Source organism: Silurus meridionalis, chromosome 21 (genome assembly GCF_014805685.1).
Source record: "Silurus meridionalis isolate SWU-2019-XX chromosome 21, ASM1480568v1, whole genome shotgun sequence".
Lineage (NCBI taxonomy): Eukaryota > Metazoa > Chordata > Actinopteri > Siluriformes > Siluridae > Silurus > Silurus meridionalis.
Genome location: NC_060904.1, coordinates 15,939,946 through 15,959,007, shown reverse-complemented (window position 1 = coordinate 15,959,007; position 19,062 = coordinate 15,939,946). Strand labels below are relative to the sequence as shown.

At 37.9% G+C, this 19,062-nt stretch overlaps 1 protein-coding gene across 2 annotated transcripts in view; it reads right to left on the bottom strand.

Moving 5' to 3' along the window:
- Positions 1-2,951: 2,951 nt before the first annotated feature.
- Positions 2,952-19,062, bottom strand: part of znf385d (zinc finger protein 385D) — a 70,397-nt gene continuing 54,286 nt past the window's right edge. For both annotated transcript variants that reach the window (XM_046877406.1, XM_046877407.1), the window contains exons 5-8: positions 8,119-8,361; positions 7,401-7,582; positions 6,401-6,514; positions 2,952-3,894 (exon numbers count right to left, since the gene is read on the bottom strand). In XM_046877406.1, the coding sequence (XP_046733362.1) occupies positions 3,670-3,894; positions 6,401-6,514; positions 7,401-7,582; positions 8,119-8,361 (764 nt within the window). In that variant the 3' untranslated portion in view covers positions 2,952-3,669. The remainder of the gene's footprint in view (positions 3,895-6,400; positions 6,515-7,400; positions 7,583-8,118; positions 8,362-19,062) is intronic.

Sequence of the window (19,062 nt, the reverse complement as noted above, 5' to 3'; positions counted from 1 at the left end):
ATGTTCTACAAGAGTTTTGTTTTCGAAGCGAAGTGAAGTTATCTTTGGTAGATCTCTACAGAAAATCCCACATTGACAACCCAAATAATAGACTGGATAATAGACCAAACAATGCGTATAAGATTAGATTTGGGAACGCAGCACTTTTTTGGTCCCCACAATGTGAGGAACCTAGAAAGATCTGTGTAAACCTTATAAGTAGAATTAATTTAGAATGCTAAGAAATCGTATTTATTAACTTATATTTAGCGTAGATCACTAAAATGTCCATTCCATAAGGGTTTCAGAAAAGAAATAAATTAAAGAATCCCCTTAGGTGCTTAAACAAAACTATTGTTAAGATTAGAACTTGGGATCCAGATGTTTTCGGAATCTTCGAATGTGGGTCTTAGTCGCTTTTTTTCAGTCTAGTTTAATCTAAACTTCAATAAAGTTAAGTTTACACTCCTACACATTACCAGAAAGGGTTCCATGTGGTACTCTAAGGATTTCAAAAAACCTTTTTACTATCCAGTGCATTACTGAAATGTCCATGTTTGGACATTGACCTGTTTAAGGAGGCCAAAAACCAAAGGGCCCATTAGGTAAAGCATTTAACTGCATGTCATTGTGTGCATTGTTAATGTTTTGTCACAAATAAAATCTGAATTTAAATTTGATTTGAGGTCCTATAATGAAAGTTGTCTAATTTAATCTGTGAGATCCCAGATTCACAGTGGTTTCACTGTACTAATTCTAGTTATAGAACAAAAATCACTGTCTATGTTCACAGGTTTGTCAGTGGTTCTATGGATAAGTACTTTTTAGCTTTCTAAAGGGTTCCATAGAACTGTCACCAGACCAACCAATAATTTGAAGTGAAGACTCAGCCATTTTTAAATCTTATACATTTTGCACACTCTAACCGAACATGTCCTTCTAGTAGAAGAATGTAGAAAAATGCAACATTCATTTAATGTCAGACATTTTTCAAAAAGCTTCCAAAGTGTTGCCATCTATTGAGTCACCTTTATAACCAGGTCATTCACATTTCTTCAGCAGATAGTAACGCACTCCCAAGAGAACTGTAGGGGGTCATATTGAGACGGCGCCCTTCTGTCAGCGTGATCCATGAAAATTGCTCCATTTCCTGCAGGAGATTTGTGTGATGCATCGCACGCCACTGGCTTTCATAGCTCCAGGCTATCTAGCACAGAGAGTGCAATATGAACAAAGAAAAACCCAATCCCCCTGTGGCACAATGCTAATTACTAACTATATTCCTCTTGATCAGAAGTATGACTGAAGGGGTGAATTTGCTGCCTGTTCATTCGGATGAATCTTAGCTGCCTAGTGGCATCCCATTATTTATTTATATATATAATTAATATTATTATTGTTATTGTTATTATTATTATTATTCTGCATTTTGCCACATCTTCTCTCAGGCAAAAACCCAGGAAGGACAAAGAATCAAGCCCCTATCTGGTATGGTATGTAGGCTATAAATGCACCACAATACTGTGCAGTCTCAAAGACAAGAATTCTTTGAACTCTACTGTGTCACTATGCTGCAAGTTAAACGACTGCGCTGAAACGACTTGCTAAATGCGACCCAAAGGGTCTGAGATTTCCCAGAGAGGAATTTTCCATTGATCAGCTGCATTTCTTACCATTTTGCAAATGTCAATTGGATTTATCAAGCTCTAAAACACAAAAAATTCGGGAAATGTTTCACTTTTCTGTCCGGAAGTTGCTGTACAGTATATTGAAAAGTTAGCAGTTGTGTCGTATGCTAAAAACACAGATAGAAACTGGTCAGGTTTCTGTGTTAGCAAGAACATCTTTACCTTACCATCTTCCAGAATTGTTCAACGTCACATACTGTATAATGAGAAATCCGTTGAGAGCTAGTGGAGACATGTTGGACTAAACTTTCCAGAACACAATACACCCACAAGTGGCACTGAGAGACTCGATGCTGCTAGTTACCATTTTATGAGACTATGAGTGCAATTATGGCTGTATTTGCATGAACATTGAAGTTGGAGTGTACAGTTGAGGTATCATTGTCTTTAGATCGTAATGCAGCAGCACTTTAGTCCTTTGGTACGACACAAGGCAAGCTAATAACATTTAAGACTGGATAATCTATTTATGCTAGCTAGTAGCGTTATTATGGTTGTGTGCACATCATGTGAGGTGTTTTTATATTTCTTTTGTATCAACAAAGAAGGTGCTGTGGAAATTGAAGAACTGTGTACATTTTTGACCAACCGATATTTTAAAAACAGCTTTTAAAAGCTGCGGTGAAAGAACTCGGGCTACCTAAAATGTTGCTTCCTCAGCTGGATAACAGGCAACTAAAAATGTGTGCATATGTGTGTGCACACTGACAGCTTCCTGGAACAGCAGAGTGAAAGAAGAGCCCGTCCCACATACAGATGTTGGTCATTATTAGTCCATAAATAAGTTATGTCCGCACGACGGCGCCAGCAGCCCCATTCAGTGACTCCTGCTATCTCCTCACCAGACTTGTCTCAGCCGGTTTAAAGCATGTACTTGTGAGACTTTTCCCCTCAGTCTCGTTCAGGCAAGGATAAGTCATAGTGGGAAATTTACGCAAAACAAGGGAGGGTTCAAGTGTAGGTCCATGGAGGGAACAGCTGAGTTCCTCCAGCACCTGGAGACTTTGGGCTGTTGACAATTGAGCCTGACAATCGCTGAAGTTCCAGCTTTTTTATTAGAGGGTATGCTTTGGCATTGTTTGGGGGAATTACTGGATAAAAACGAATGATTGTTGTTCTTTATGGTTCAAAATGAGGCCGAACTGATTCGATAATTCTTTGCTCGTCGTTTTCAATAGCAGCGTCTTGTGCACCGAAACGGAACAGAAAGATTCCTATATGGAAAAATTACACATAAATACGTTCATCGATGAATTGAAATTAAATTGAATTTCGATAAAAACATGTTAGCAAAGTAAGATTTTTATTTGAAATCTTTTTTTTTCTTCACATTATTAAATGAGATAGACAAGCTTTACCATCTTTGTGACCTGTGTAGATTTTTGCATGGGTAGCTTCAAGGGATGTACAACCACCACACACACACACACACACACACACACACACACACACACACACACACAAACAAACTTGGCTTAGCAGGTAATAAATCAGCAGTAATTCACGTTTCCATTCACGCGACACCAAATGTGCGTACGTACAAATAAAAACAAAACACAGGAAGGAATAAATCACGTTCTACTCCACGTTCTAAAGCACTGAAGACATTCACAGGAGGAAGGGCTTAAAGTGCAAACAGCTGAGCAGTAGAACTTATTTTACCCATGTTTTCGCCTGTGTCTTCTCATACTTTATTTTATTTTATTCGTTTTTCAAAAGCAATGACCAAGACCGAAAGAAACCCCCTGTCCCCATCAATATATCCTTAAATCCATTTAAGATCTTAGAGTCAGTGTGTCAAATGGTGATGACGATGCATCGATGCATAGTTACCTGGTTTGTCTTTTTATTTATTGCGGAATAGTATCACACAGGATTCTTGTGTGACGATGGACAGAAAAAGAAAAAGGCAATAATAATAATCCACACGACTGGACCACAATTGAATTAGCGCTGAGATGGTGTGTCAGACTTTTTTCCATCTGCAGTCACAGTTCAGAGGTCAGTAGGGAGCGAACAGTACTGGTGCATGGCTGGTCCTAATAGGCCCAGGTGCAGGGCGAAGAAGTGTTGCGGGGAGAGATTGAGTCTGGAAAAGGGATGGGTTATGGCTGGCACGAAGTGGAAAGGCGGCGGCGGCGGCAGCAGCGACAGCGGCCAAGTGAGAGGGCACTATTGCGGCGGTCAGCTGCTGGCCCATGTCCTTACTCAGAGGCAGCTTCACTGTCTGGGTACAGAGAGACAAAGAAGGAGACCGAGTGTCATAAATTATGCAATGGTACAATGGTATATGTAAGAGATAAACCATCGCTAGATGTGCATTCAATGATTTTACGGCACAACGTGAAGGTGAATAACCACCTGGAACAACCTGGATGGAGGTTGGTTGGCTTTGCAGAGTGATTTAAAATCCTGTAACGTATACCTACTGTAGGCCTGAATTATCCTGATTATACCAATTGCCATTGGGAAAATTGTGGTCAGTGGTTTGACATTGGAAACAATAGTAATCAGTGATTGGCTGTTGGAAAACCATTTTAAAATGGGAAATAATGCCTTTAGCGACTGGTAATTAAAAGAAAATCTGGATCAGTGATTAGCCCCAGGGAACAATGGGATTCTTTGAATTTCATTAGAAAAATGGTGATGAGTCACTGGCCATTGGCACCTGTCATTGATAAGTAATTGGGTTTTGAGATAAACGGTAATCAGTAATTAATTATTTAGAATGGTGATCATTCATTAACGGGAATGATGGAGTTATGATATTGGTTACTGAAAACAATGTGGATCAGTGATTGGTCCCTTGGAGTAATACTGATCAGTGATTGGTCATTGGGAACATTAACTTATGCAAGTGCAACTTAAACTGCAGTGCAGCTTCTCATGTGCTAATAATGTCTAAAGGGTCACAAAAAAATCAAACAATACTTAAATGTTTAACTATATTAGGCCATATTTACTGAATAATTCTACCCACATTCATGCAACTAAACACTGGTGTTTTCCAACTACTAAACACATGGCCAGGAAAACACTAAACCTGTTTATTAACCTAAGTGATGTTTTGTCCATGTCTTCCTGTCAGCAAATAAACAGGAACATCCATTTATTACTGCCATATTGTTTGTTATTGAGAGTTTCTGGATCTCTTCTTGTGGGATTAACTGAAAACCGAGTCTATTCGGAAACTATGCTGAAAAATATCCATAGTTAATTTGATTATGTGCATCTCAGTAATTTGTGAGACTAACTCTGTGCAGAAATACAGTCATTATGGCAGAGTGATAGCAGCTGAGAACACATTGCTCTCGAAAGATCCAGTGGCCAGAAAGCAACGGATGGCGAAGCGCCTCTTTTGATCCAGGGCTCCAAACTCATGTTTAATATCTTCCAATAAATTCCTGTTAATGCGACCTGGCAGGCAATATGTTGGCACAAAAGTTTCATCAGCTATTAAATATGAATGATGTCTGTTTGAAAAGAGAGTCTTTGTAGTTAGCAATGTTTTACCCAAGTGTTTGCCAACAATAACAAAATGTCATAAGAGTCACGATCTACAATTAGAGTTGATAAATCAGAATGGTTGAACATTCCAATAATCTCCAGTCAGTATTCAACAAGTGAAAATTGCACTAGAATTACACAGATATGTGACGAATTCCAGGATAAAGTGTATTAATAAGGTGTTAAGCTTTTAGAAACCAGTGGATCAGCTGTGCTTTGGAATTGATTCAACAAATTCCCAAAATATTATTTTATCTGGTGTTTTGTTAATGTTGGAGACACGCCACTCTAATGGTCAGTGTGAAAGCCATGGCAAATGATTTATAGAATTTTAATCCTCATTTAGCCCCTTAGGTGCGTTGAAAGAGAACAGAAGGATAGCAACAAAATGCCCGCGACATAACAGAGCTTCCACTTTTCATTCATCTGTCACCCATCTGTATATACATAATAAGCTAAACATGGTAAATAATGACCACCATTTTGTTTACACTGGCATCTTTTTTAAGATGTGATCAGCAGTGACACATGAACAACCATCAACAAATGAAATATCAACGGTTTGAATGGATATTTAACATCCGTTATTTTAGGGTGCACACTGCACGATTTTTAATAGTCTTTTGCTAATGTTGCTAGTCAGACTGTATGAAAACGATCATCTTGTCGCACTGTAGGATCTCAGTTGTCATAATGTCAGACTGTATGAACAGTCAAAAACGGACGCACACAAGAAAAGGCTCGTCCGAATTCCGTGCCACGTTCAGACCCGCGTTCTCTGGCTAACGGTAGCTAGCGTACATTTTTTTCATGACATGCCTTGATAATTAACAATACAAACAATATGTACAAACACTCCTTTTTCTTCCATAGCTCAATAAGTTTCTCTTTTCGCCATACTGTCCACTTGAATCGTTTCGGCATTTTCCCTCAGGGGGTTTAAAGTTGTCGCGCTAATTGCATTCGGCTTTTCTCAGGGTTCTTTGTTTGATGATTGCCGTAAGAGAAGTCACGCTAAAGAAAAGAGTATGAAATCTGTCAGAATTTCCTCTGAGAAAAGAAAAAAATCGCAACGGATCGGCTGTCGGTGAACATGTCAAACCAGTGATCAAAGACAGATTTTAGCCTCAGATTCTAGGAATCTTTTAAGATTGTAATTTTTTTCTTAGATTTTCTAAATTTGCATAGTGTGCACCTGGCTTTAGCTGTATGTGTAGTACTCTTACTGTATTTCCTATTTGTTGTTTGGTCTGTCCTTTTGGGCTCTTGGTGTAAGGGCTATACTTGGGCTTGGCCGGTTTTCCAGCTGCTCTGTCTTTATGGCGCCGGCTGCTGATGTGCTGAAACAAGATGTACATGATTATTGAGTTACAACCTTCCAATATGAACAGAAATGACACGATTTCAGTCACTGTTTTGGCTCTTGACATTTGCATTTGTTTCAATTTGTCTTTTCTGTAAACATGCTATGTAGCATTTCATTTCTCAGTAATGTCAAGCCGGGTTGGGCAAGTCCAAGCTGGGAGCACCTGGGGCAAGATGTTTTTTAGGCAAGTAGGTTTAACAAGCAGAAAATTAAAAAATAAAAAAAACATTACATTTTACCTTCAGGATGGTAGCTATTCACCACTATTCACTTTGCGATAATATGGACACACCCTGGGCCTTATTAACTGCAATTTTTCTAATAATTTAGTATGTAATAATATCCAAAAATATCCATTTTCGACCTTCCCAGAGAACTCTCTCTATGACTTACACACACACACCTGTAAACCTAACCATATCATTGCTTGTTTTTCCTGAAACTGTTTATAATCCTTTAATAATCATTCCACACAGGATAGCATTTAAACTTTGGAAATACTTTGGATCCCTTGCTGTTGAACCAATTTTACTACATATCTTACTAAAGTCATTTGAAGCTATTGGTTATAATGGAATTGCAGCTCCACTGTGAATCTTTCGCCGGGGTACTGATAAGATGATCAAAGGTTCAAGCCCATGCTTTGCCAACCTGCCACTGTTGGGCCCTGGAGCAACATTTTTACCCCCAGGGGTATCATTGTCTAACCCTGCACTCCAACACTGAGCCACTAACAAATATTTCTTTTCATTTGATCACCCTACACATAAATAAATCCTATGCACTATAACAGGTAATTTCACTTCATTAAAAAAATTATTATTTATTTATAACTAATTATTTAGAGATGATCCTCTGACCTGTTTGAGTTGTGTCTCTGAGTTGACATGCACGTCACATGTTTCACAGTGGAATGTCTTGTTCTGCAGACCTGTCGACGTAATGCTAGGTGACGGTAGCTTGTTTCTCACCCCCGGCCTGGGGAAGGACTTGATGGAGCCGTTACCATTCCGTGCTTCCAGCATGGTTTTGTGCTTGGTGCCTGAGGAAGAACAACACCGTTCTGTTATACAGATCACTTTATAAGGCGTCATAAAGAAGACGCAGAAGAATCTTCTCAATTTTGGGCAAGATATTTCTTGCCTATTGGGACAACAATTTTTCTGACCAGGGTTCTTTTGAAAGTGCTGTTGGTACTCAGATGCTACTGTGATGTGATGAAATCTCGTTGATGATTTAATATTATAAAGATGTGTGAAAACAACTGCTGGGTGTTTATGTTATGGTCAAATTTTCCAGAAAATTACTGCATTCTAGCAACAATTTTAGCTGTTTATATTATAATTCACTGTGGAAAAATCGTTTTACTGTTTGGAACCCAAAATAATCCGAAAATGCCTTGTGAAAGAAACTATAAATGCAGACTAAAATAAGTTTAAAATATCTTGCATTCCAATAAACCCACTTACTTGTTACCTCCAAAATTTCCTTTCATGCCAACTCAATTTGTTCAGGACCAGAAAGTAAATTAACAGGATGACCTTTGTGATAGTGAGTAAGAAAAGCTCCTTCCCTCACCGGTATTGTGAGCTTCTAGCTGGGATGCCGAGTTGACGGCGACTTTACAAAGCGAGCAGTAAAGCAGACGCAAAGCTTTCTCCTCCTCCGATTCCTTCTCGACCTCGGGGTCCTGGGCTGCTCCAGGAGTGGTGTCTGGACTTTGTTCTTCTATTGAGGTAAACTCGGCTTCAGAGGCCATGCTGAAGATGGATTTGGCTGGAGATGGAGGGACTACTGGATGTGTTGGATCAGAAATGGCTTCTGAAAGTTGGAGAAAGTCCCAGGTCATTGTTGTGAACATCAAGGAGCAATGAATGCTTCCAGATTTACCACTAAATATAGATTTTTTATTGGAAATGGAATACTTATGTTATTGTAAGTAATTCATTCAGTAAAGCACTTTTAGTGGCATACAGTTATAGAAAATTAATTAATAATGTGGTGAAGCTGTTAGTCTACTGATGTGGTGTCCTGAGACACAGCTGTTCCCGAGTAGCTAAATATGTGTTTTGTTTAGTAGTGGTGGTATAACTATCTGTTTCAGTGTACATGAGCTGCCCTAAAGTGTTCTCATTATTATTTTACAACTGATGGAAAGCATTTTGATGCTAACACATGGTCACAGCATGAACACAGCTGTGCATAGCTGGCCATGCAATTAGCACTTCCCACGAGAGTGGGTGAGACTCAGCATTTGTTTTATTATTTTAACATATTTCTAAGTCACATATCATCCAGCTCATGAGACCAGAGATCAGGGTTAAATTAGCAAAGCTCACAAATCGTTGCACAGTAGTGACCCGTGAGGTGGAACACATCTCCGCATGTCCATAGAAATTCTATCATGCTATAAACCCCCTCATTTTGTTTGACTAAAATTCATAAAAGAATTTGTCAAAGTATGTAAAAATTGTTCACAATATGTTTTATAGTTGATGCAATGTTCTGCATCCTCGTTCAGTATAGATTGAGTGGAAGATCTAGATCTGGTCTGCTGTAGAGCTTTAAGCTCAACCTTATTGAACACCTCTGGGATGAAGTGGAACTCGGACAAGTACTCAGGCCTCCTCACCTCATCTGCATCAATACATGACTTTACTAAGACGCTTGTGGCTGAATGAGCACAAATCTCCACAAGCACACTATAAAATCTAGTAAAACATCTTCCCAGAAAAGAACAGCTCTTTCGGTTTGGCGCACATGTGTACCGAATGCAATCTGTTTTGCATGCGGAACAGTTCCCTCAGATTAAGTGGCGGACCGCAAGTTTGTTTAGTCTCCATCTGGTACTTTAAACACCTTTTTTATTATTATAATACTATAGAACCTACAAAGCAATGCCACTAGTGTAAAAAAACTATAATAATTGAGTTAGCGCAGTGTCACTGTGGCTACTCACTCCATACTGGAAATACGATTTGTTTTGCACAAGCGTGAAATGGCTGCCACGTCCTGGTTAGAGTTTTATGTCTAGCTGCAAGAATTTCTGTTAGAAGGATAAAATTCTGACAATTCCACACATCGAGGGAGTGAATGAATGAGGGATGGAAGGCATTTGTTAACGTATGCTGAAATAAGTAGCACATATCTTTCGAAAATTTTATATTAAATGTAAAACACACACACACACACACACACACACACACACACACACACACACACACACACACACACACACACATACCTGTACCCAGGTCTCACAAATGTAAACTATTAAAGTTTTCCATTTATTTAATTTTATATATTTAATTTAATTTGTGACAGTTGAATCGATTACTCAATTTAAACAATATTATAAAAATGATTTTTTTGTAATTAGATTTTTTTTAAATTATATATATAAATAATAATTCTTATTGATAGAGTGGCGCTGTAGTCCCCTGGTGGTCTAGTGGTTAGGATTTGGCGCTTTTACCGCTGCAGGCCGGGTTCGATCCCCGGTCAGGGAACCAACCCCAGCCATTAGGGTTGCACAAGCCTTAGTGCCGGTCCCAAGCCCGGATAAATGGGGAGGGTTGCATTAGGAAGGGCATCCAGCGTAAAAACATGTGCCAAATCAAACATGCGGATGGTCCGCTGTGGCGACCCCTAATGGGAGAAGCCGAAAGTTTATTGATAGAGTGGAGCTGTAAATCCCCAACTTGAGACTGGACACAGCTAGGACTAGGTCAAACAGCTGGCCGGTTTATTAATCATGAAGTCTATTATTCCATGAACATGTTTCCCCCACATTATCATTTATAGTTACCTAACCTTTATGATAATCTCTCTGATTGCAAGATAACCGATCACAAAGCTGCTCTGCTGAAAACCCTCATGTCAATTATCAAGCTCGAAGACATCGATAGAACCTAACAAGGCTGACAGCGAAATTAATTACAGCCAAGATAAACTGCCATTGGTTCCTTTCTCTCAGAATGAGTTCCAGGGGTTGGCAGTGTAGCAGTAATCGATATCCCATGAGACGCTGCACTTTTTTTCAGACATAACACAGAGGCAGCATCCTCTCTCTCAAGACTCAATCGATACTGAATTATATCTTTCTATTTTGGCGGGCTATTAAGTGGCTTTCTGTCTCTTTTTTTATCTTTCAGCTGTTCTGTTTTAAGAAGAGAAGTGCATCATTCTTATTCATACCACCTTCAAAAAATATATACGTTTATGGATAAAAGAAAGACAAACAAATTGTCTCGCAAATGAACTTGCATAGTAAGCATTTGTACCCAAACCGTTTTTTTATTTACGGTGTAAGTAAATATTGCTGTGCGTGAGAATTGCGATAGTTTGTTCGGCAATACTGTATCGGAAATGCAAAAATGCAATATCGATATTGATATTAAAAGAAAATCAGTTTCATGCCAGTTGTTTTGTTTTGAATTTATATCCAGACAGACATACAGACAGACATACAGACAGACAGATAGATAGATAGACATTTAGAGAAGAACTATAAATACTATCAAATAAACAATAAAATTAAATAAAAAAATCAAAATAATCAAAATACTGTATACAATATTTTGTATTAAGTAATAAAAAAATTATAAACATTAATAAAAAATGTTTTTACTTAAAATAATTAATTGGCCCGAGTCCAGTGCTCCAGTGCTAGACTCGTTATGGTCGACGACTAGCTAGCGGCAGCTCTCCTCCATTTTTTTTTCCCGACTCCAAATACATTTCACAAAGTGGGGCATCTGTAATTAATGCAAACGCAGATCCCACTGTTTTCTGGTAAAAAAAAATCTAAATCCGAATCCAAATGTATCACAAGGTATCGTATCGCAACCCCTGTATCGTGATACGTATACGTGCCGATCGACAGTCTTAATTTTAATCCAAAGCACTAAAAGATTCCAAGCTCCATTTACAGGTCACCAAGTCATTTAGCCGTTCACAAAGCTGTTTGGGAAATTAGTTAACTGCTCCATTAACTCGTGCAGAAGGCTCAACTCATGGCCATAACCCATAACCTCAAGAACAAAAAAAAAATACAAAGAACTTTGAACGACTAATGGCAGAAGGACAAAAATCATCTCATTCTTTTGTACAACCCACTAAATACAATCGTCCTTGTCCATGTCACACCATGCACCATTTGTTCGCCCATTACAGTAATCTAAGAAGGACAAATCAATCTAAAACAATGCATCACTAATCTTACAGGCTCCCGTGGCCCTGTTAGTGGCCACACCTTCGCCACAGTTGATTAGCTGGACAATTTGTTAGCAGTGACTGGGACACCTGTTCTGCTGTTAAAGCACATAATTGACTCTGACTATAAAAAAAGCACAGGTGTTCTTGTGCCTCTTCACTGACTAGTAGGCACCATGTGCTCATTTCAGCTCTGAAATAATATACATAATAACAAAGCTTTAGAGATCTCAGTACAAACCTGCTTTTCCTTCATCATCTCGATGGTTTTGTTTCCTGATAGAGAGTAAGATTTGAGTGGTAACAGCCGATAGATCTCTATCACCAATGCAAAAGGGATACACTGCTAACACACTGCCGGTTCAGCTATGCTTGGATGGGGGTTATAGGAGCAAGTACAGCTCTATTACAATACATAATGTTGTTTGACGGACACTTGGTATTAAATTGTCAAAATGCAGGTTGATAGAAACCTGTTTAGGAATAAACGGCATATTGGTTTTGTACTTTTACAGCAAGTCAATTCAGTTTCAGTTCAGCCTCCAGTTTGAGGACTATTAGCTCCTTTGTACTTAATGAGATCAGGAGGGGGACAAGGTCCAAACTTTAAATCCTTTATATCCTCCTCAGGCCGATAAAACAAACAGGTCACACTTCCACTGCTTTGCTTAGCTTTGTATGATGCATTCTGAAAAGCTGCCTGAGATTTAGCGTTGCTAAAACCTGTTTTGCTAGCAGGACAGATCAGCATCTGGCATCAGGTCAACCTTTCCTGACCTTTGCTACCATGAAGTCCATTATATCTATTGAAGTATAGATCAGCAATCGAATTTAATTGTCTCAAAGGAGAAAGGTTGCCCTCTGATACCATGTAGTGCTTTACATATTCCATGCTTTAACTAATATGCTTGAATCAGCTAGAATCAGGTTCAGACCTATAACCATTCCCTTGATCAAACAGAACTGAGACAGAAATTACGCAGAACAAAATATGTACCTCCAAAGTTTTACAATTCCACTCTTCCACTATTAATTTTATGGCTCACATGTATAAAGTATTGACTGCCTGATCAGGGGATCTTAGTCCAGCTTAAAGCAGGCTTGCCAAGTATTTCCTTAGTACCTGTTTTATTGTGTTTTCTATTATGTAGTTACATACATAAAGCTCCTCATACGTTTCCTTTTTAACATTGTGTTTTGGAAGATTTTCGCTCATAAAACTGAACAAAAACCTTGACTTTCTGTTGCCTTCTGTCTCACGTCCTTTGTTTTGATTTATGAGCTACAAGTTGGAAATTCAGGCTAAGCCATTTCAGTCTGTTGCTCCTCTTTTTTTTTTCCGTCAGCGAATGTCTCAAATAAGAGCTTGAGGACTTAAGGTTTAGGACATTAAGAGTTCTTGTACTGAGGCTTTTCTGTGAGTTATAGTCAAGCTTCAGCAAGGGGTCAAAGCACGGACAAGGAATTGTAAATCCGAAATGCAGACCGAAGTCAAAAGCAACTTGGCAGCTTAAAAACGTGGAACTGCAAGTATCTTGAAAAGGGCAAAAACAAGGGATCCTACAAATCTAGAAAGATCTAGAAGGACACGGCTAAGAACTTCGCTGGAAGCTTGTGCAACGAAAACATAACAAGCGAAGAGTGATACCTTTCTAGAAAACATGGAGTGCAAGGCAAGGGTATGTCCTAGATGTAAATCAGGATCAATTAAGGAACCCAAAGTGTGTGAAATATGTAATTGTTCATTCATTATCAGTGCTGTGTAATCAACTGAAAACTTGTTCTAGTGATGCTTGTTCACACATATAGCATTTTGGTAGATGCCCTTATCAAGAGTGTGGTTTAGGGCCTTGCTCAGGGGCCAAAGAGTGGCAGCTTAAAGAGACTGGGATTTAAACTCAATACCTCCAGAGGCAACGTCCAATACCTTAAGCATTAAGCTACAACCTCCACACAGTCGAGTATTCATCAAAGCAGTGTTACATAAATGTAGAATCCTTAACTTAAGCCCAATTATCTACAGCATCCACACTTCCACGGACTGACCCGACTTCCTGAAAAAAAAAAAAGCACGATCACAGGTGTTCTTGCATAAGACTGGCTCTATGTGAACAAAGCTTCCTCTATCAATCAATTAGTGAACAATTCTGCCTTTGAAAACAAGTGATTAAGGTCTGCGCTGTGAGGACAGCTTTGTTTTTCTGTCGCGTTGACGCTAATCCATAATCCACGGAGCCACACTGACCTGAAACGGCATGGGAAAAGAAGAACAAGAAAGTGAAAGAAATCGCTTCTCCTCATTAATGCCCATAATGACCATGATCAATCTCCTAGCCATCTCCAAACACATACACACAGGATGAAGGACGGAGCTGAATGAGAAAATGAGACACACACACCGTCCTGTGACCTCCTTCATTTATAATTTTATCCTCACTGTCCTTTCAGGGAAAGAAAGAGCGAGCTGCCAGTCCCATTGCTTTAATTACAGTACGTCATATTAAAACTCTCGGCATACTTGTTAGTATGCGAAGTGCTCCACGATTCCCTCGAGTTCTGATTATGTTTCCTTCATGATGCTGGATTAATACCTTTAATTAAAATGATTTGGACTCAATATGCACTGCTGTGGAGTCAGTCTCAGGTAATCCTGCTTCCACTGTGCGCAAAATTGTGATTTTATCACTTTTCTCTTCCCTCGGGATCTGATAGAGCTGTCCACCTGCATTCAGGAACGTATTCGAGCATGCATTCATTCAAGCATTCGCTCATTGTTCCAGCTACCATCAGGAATTGATGATTAAGTTAGTAAGTAGTAAATAATTATCTAGTAATAGTAATTCATATTAATAGGACCTGCAATTAGTAATTAATTTGTAATTAGTAATTAATATGATAAGTAATGAATTGAATATCAATCCATTTGTTTATTTTTATTTATTTACTAACTTACTTACTTACACACACCAGACTTTAGGAACATATCTATAAATCTTCATTCATTCATTCATGCATTCATTCATTCATTTATTTATTCATTCATTCTCCTGCTACCTGGAGCAAATTCATATTTGTTAATACATATTCTCATTTGTTCCATAGTTTGTCATTCATTTTTCTACCTGCCATCAGGAACATATACAAGCATACTTGCTAATATTTATTTACATTCATTCATTCATTCATTCATTCATTCATTCAGTTCTACCTGCCACCAGAAACATATTCATGTATGTTTGCTAATACATATTCTCATTGATTCAATCATTACTCGATTTAATGATTGATTCATTTATGCAATCATCCGCCCTCAGAAACATATTTAAGCAGGTTAATACATATTCCTATTCATTAGTTTGTTTGTTTATTCATTTTTTCCTTAATTCTTCCACCCAATATATATATTAATACTTTTTCTCATTCAGTCATTAGTTCTTTTTTTTTTAACCAGTAATTCATTGATGTAGTGAAGTTGAAGTAAAAGTCGCCCTAACTTGAAATACTTCAGTAAAGATACACAAAAAAACTACATAAATACTTAATACTTAAATAAATAATTAATTGGTAATGAATTTACTTCTTTACTGTCCATCATGGATTCATTAATTTCTCATGCCAGTAAAACACATTCAAGTATGTTTCCCCAAATCTTCCCACTGATTATTAAATACAGTACATTTATAAATGTATTACTTTATTCATCACTTTGTTTGTTTGCCTGTTGCTTTTATTCATCATTTCCTCCACCTGTCGCCAGGGACATATTCGAGCATGCGTGTTAATATCGCTATAAACTCATTTCTTTATGTGTTTGTTTTTTTGTTCATTCACAGAAATACTTTCAAGCAAAGTGTGTTCAGACAAAATCATTATATTTATTTAGTGAATTAGTTACGATAAATTAGGAAATGTTAATTAAAATGATAAATGTTTTAAAAGTGGTAATCTATTGCGAGGAAGTAAACTACCTCATTTAATATCCAGGTCCAAACCACTAATAAGAAGATAGATTTGGTCTCTGACATACTTAAAAATACATTTTAAAGAAAATCTAGACATGGTGAGGAGGTCGGCCAACCCTGATACTAGCTAGCATGTCTCAGCCTGGGAAAGGGTTTGTTCTCCACTTCCAGACCAGTGAATACGAGCGGCACCACTGGATTACAGCCTCTGAGGAGCAGTGCACATTATAAGTCTGTACTCTGCTGAGTAGGTTGTATTTTATTTACATTTAAATGTTTTTGTCATGTTATTAGACAAGTATTGATTCTGAACTGCTCCAGATGTTGTAGATGCACAGTTGTGGTTGTAGTGTAGAGGTTTGGAGGCTTAACTGGGTTTCTTGCTTTAGTAAAATGGTTTTCACCCTCCATATGTGAAATCCTTCTCTCTCTGTAATGCCACGTGTTGCGTTTTTTTTTTTTGTATTGTATTGACGGTTTCTATAATCGCGATGTGATAGTGGTGGTATTAAGAGGTGGATTAAGTCGGGTACGTCCTCACTGAAGGCCAATGTACTAAATGCACGGCCCACCACTGCATATCGGAATTGTATCACGAGAATTCTCGCGCCTTTAAATGTTTCTGGTGTATATCATGAAGTTTACTTTGGTGTCTGGTATCTCTAATATAAAGTTACTAATATTTAACAGCAAATATGGACTTTATTTCTGCACTGGAGAACCTGACAAAAAATGTAGGAAGATAGGGTAGGCCTATTTGTTAGGATTCATGTTGAGATCATGAAAAAATTAAGTTGTGATAATGACAAAACAACTTTTGTTATGTCAAGATCACTAGAAAAGGAAGAAATGCCTCTTAGGGCTCCCGTAATAAATATATATATAGTTATTATAATTAATTTATATATATATATATATATATATATATATATATATATATATATATATATATATATATATATATATATATATATATATAGTCTCATATTGTCTGTATTGTCTGTATTGTCTTGTATAGTCTGTTTTTGTCTTGTCGTGTCTGTTTTGTCTTGTATAGGTTTTTATTTTTGTCTGTACCTTTAAGAGTAACAAACAGCTGGAACCAAATTCCTTGTGTGTGTCAACACACTTGGCCAATAAACCTGATTCTGATTCTGATTCTTAATTTAGGCTATGCTTCCTACCTTGTTCCTATTTGCTCAATAAAGAAAGGACAAGACTAGGAATGAATGATGTCATGCTAAACATGATGCAAAGAATCTAAATTCAAACTCCAAACCAATATCCAGCACAATTTCAGAAATCATTCGGAGAAACTGATCATGTGTATTTGTAACATTAACACGGAGTAAAAGGGATATAAAGTATATGCCGGAGTACGATTAAAATGTTACCAGGACCGGATTACAATCGAATAATGCCACTTTACGGTCTGTCTAATGTCAATAAGTTCTAAAAAATTTCTAATAAAAAAGTAGTTTAATGTGAGGTGCAAACTGGATATTGATCGCAGCAGAGTCATCAGTTTTGTCAGGCAGGTTTGGTGTATGTGTGTGTACAGTGTGTGTGTTTGTGTGTGTAGAGGCTTTTTCCACTCCACTGCCTGGTGTTTGAGTGTGTGGCTTCTTGGGAGAGATGTCAGCTTCACTGGTGCTGATGACTGAACAAGCTGAAAGTTGCTTCTCACGTCTTTTCTCACGCTCAATCCAAACCTCTTTCTATCTTTCTCATTATTCCCCTTTTTTCTCCTTCTCTTTCTCCCTCTCTCTCTCTCTCTCTCTCTCTCCATTGTACAGCTGTCAGAGCTGGCGTGGCTCCCTTGACAATCTGCTCTTTAATAGCTAATATCAGGGTACATTTCCTGCAGCACTGGAGTGGAACTGAGGGATGGCGACGGGGCTATAGGCACATCTCTTTGACACACACACACACACACACACACATACACACACATACACACACACACACACACACACACACACACACACACACACATACACACACACACACACACACACACTCACAAAACACACACACACACACACACACACACACACACACACACACACACACACACACACAAGAAGATCGCAGACGGCTGCTGACTCATCTTCTAATCTATAGCAACAACCTCGATGTCCTCTGTGCATCATGGTGGAACTGGAAGGTGCAGACACACACAGCCACGCTCGCTCATGCTCACACACACACACACACGCACAAACACACACAACACACATGTCACACACACGCACCTTCTCACTCCACTTAAGTGTTCAAAAGTCAAAGCTCCCACAGCAATAACTGTTTTTATTTCCTCAGTGAAAAATAAATCATATTTTTCTAAAGTGTTCAGTTTAGATCTGAACCGTACATTGTTTATATCTACCCTTATATATAGTAATACTAAAAAATTAATACATTGAATATATTTATCAATGGAAGCTCATTTATAAACTATACGTGTAATGATGATTGTGTGTGTGTGTATTTATATATATATATATATATATATATATATATATATATATATATATATATATATATAGTTATGTTTAGTTTATTAGCTTAGTAAATAAATCTAATCTAATATAAGAGATTGAGTTTTTCTTTCTTGTTTCCTTTATTCTAAAACGTAAAAATCGTAAATCCATAAAATATTTAGATTATATAATCGGCAAACTAGCCACTTGTACATGTTAGCATGAACAAATTTCACTGCTTTATTTCGATAAATATGTTGCAGGTTTTATGCTGGTCATTTCTTACAGTTTCAAACTTGAGAACAAAACATCTCAAGATGATTTCCAACACCTTTAAAAAAATCAGGAAAAGGACTTCACAACCGGTTGGCTGAGAAGTCTGGAAAAGTCCGGCCTTGTGTAGTGTGCCTGGCCAGTAGTGATATATAACTGAGGAAAAACTGGCAGGAGCTTTGGCTATGCTGCTGTGGTGAGAGGAATGTGTTTGAGGAGAGGTCGTTGGTCTTCCCCATTTGATTTTAAAATTCCAAAGCTTTAGGACTTACTGTAATTTCACTCATCATTCCATTGAAAACCTTAATACAAGCCAATCTTGTATTGGTGACCTCTAAGTAATAACCATTTATCTACTTTACTGAAGACAGGAGGGAAGAAAATGATAAGAAAAGTTCAAATTCCTTTTTAGTCATTCGTTTTCTTAATAACAATCTGCAAATTTCCGCAGAAAAAGGTTACTGTAAATGCCGCTCCCTGAGGTAAAAGTAATGAATTTCTGAAGATTAACATCCAGAACAACAGCATGGTTGGACTTTCACTTTCTTTTTAAAAAATGCTCTTCGAATTTAACTCCACCCCTATTCATA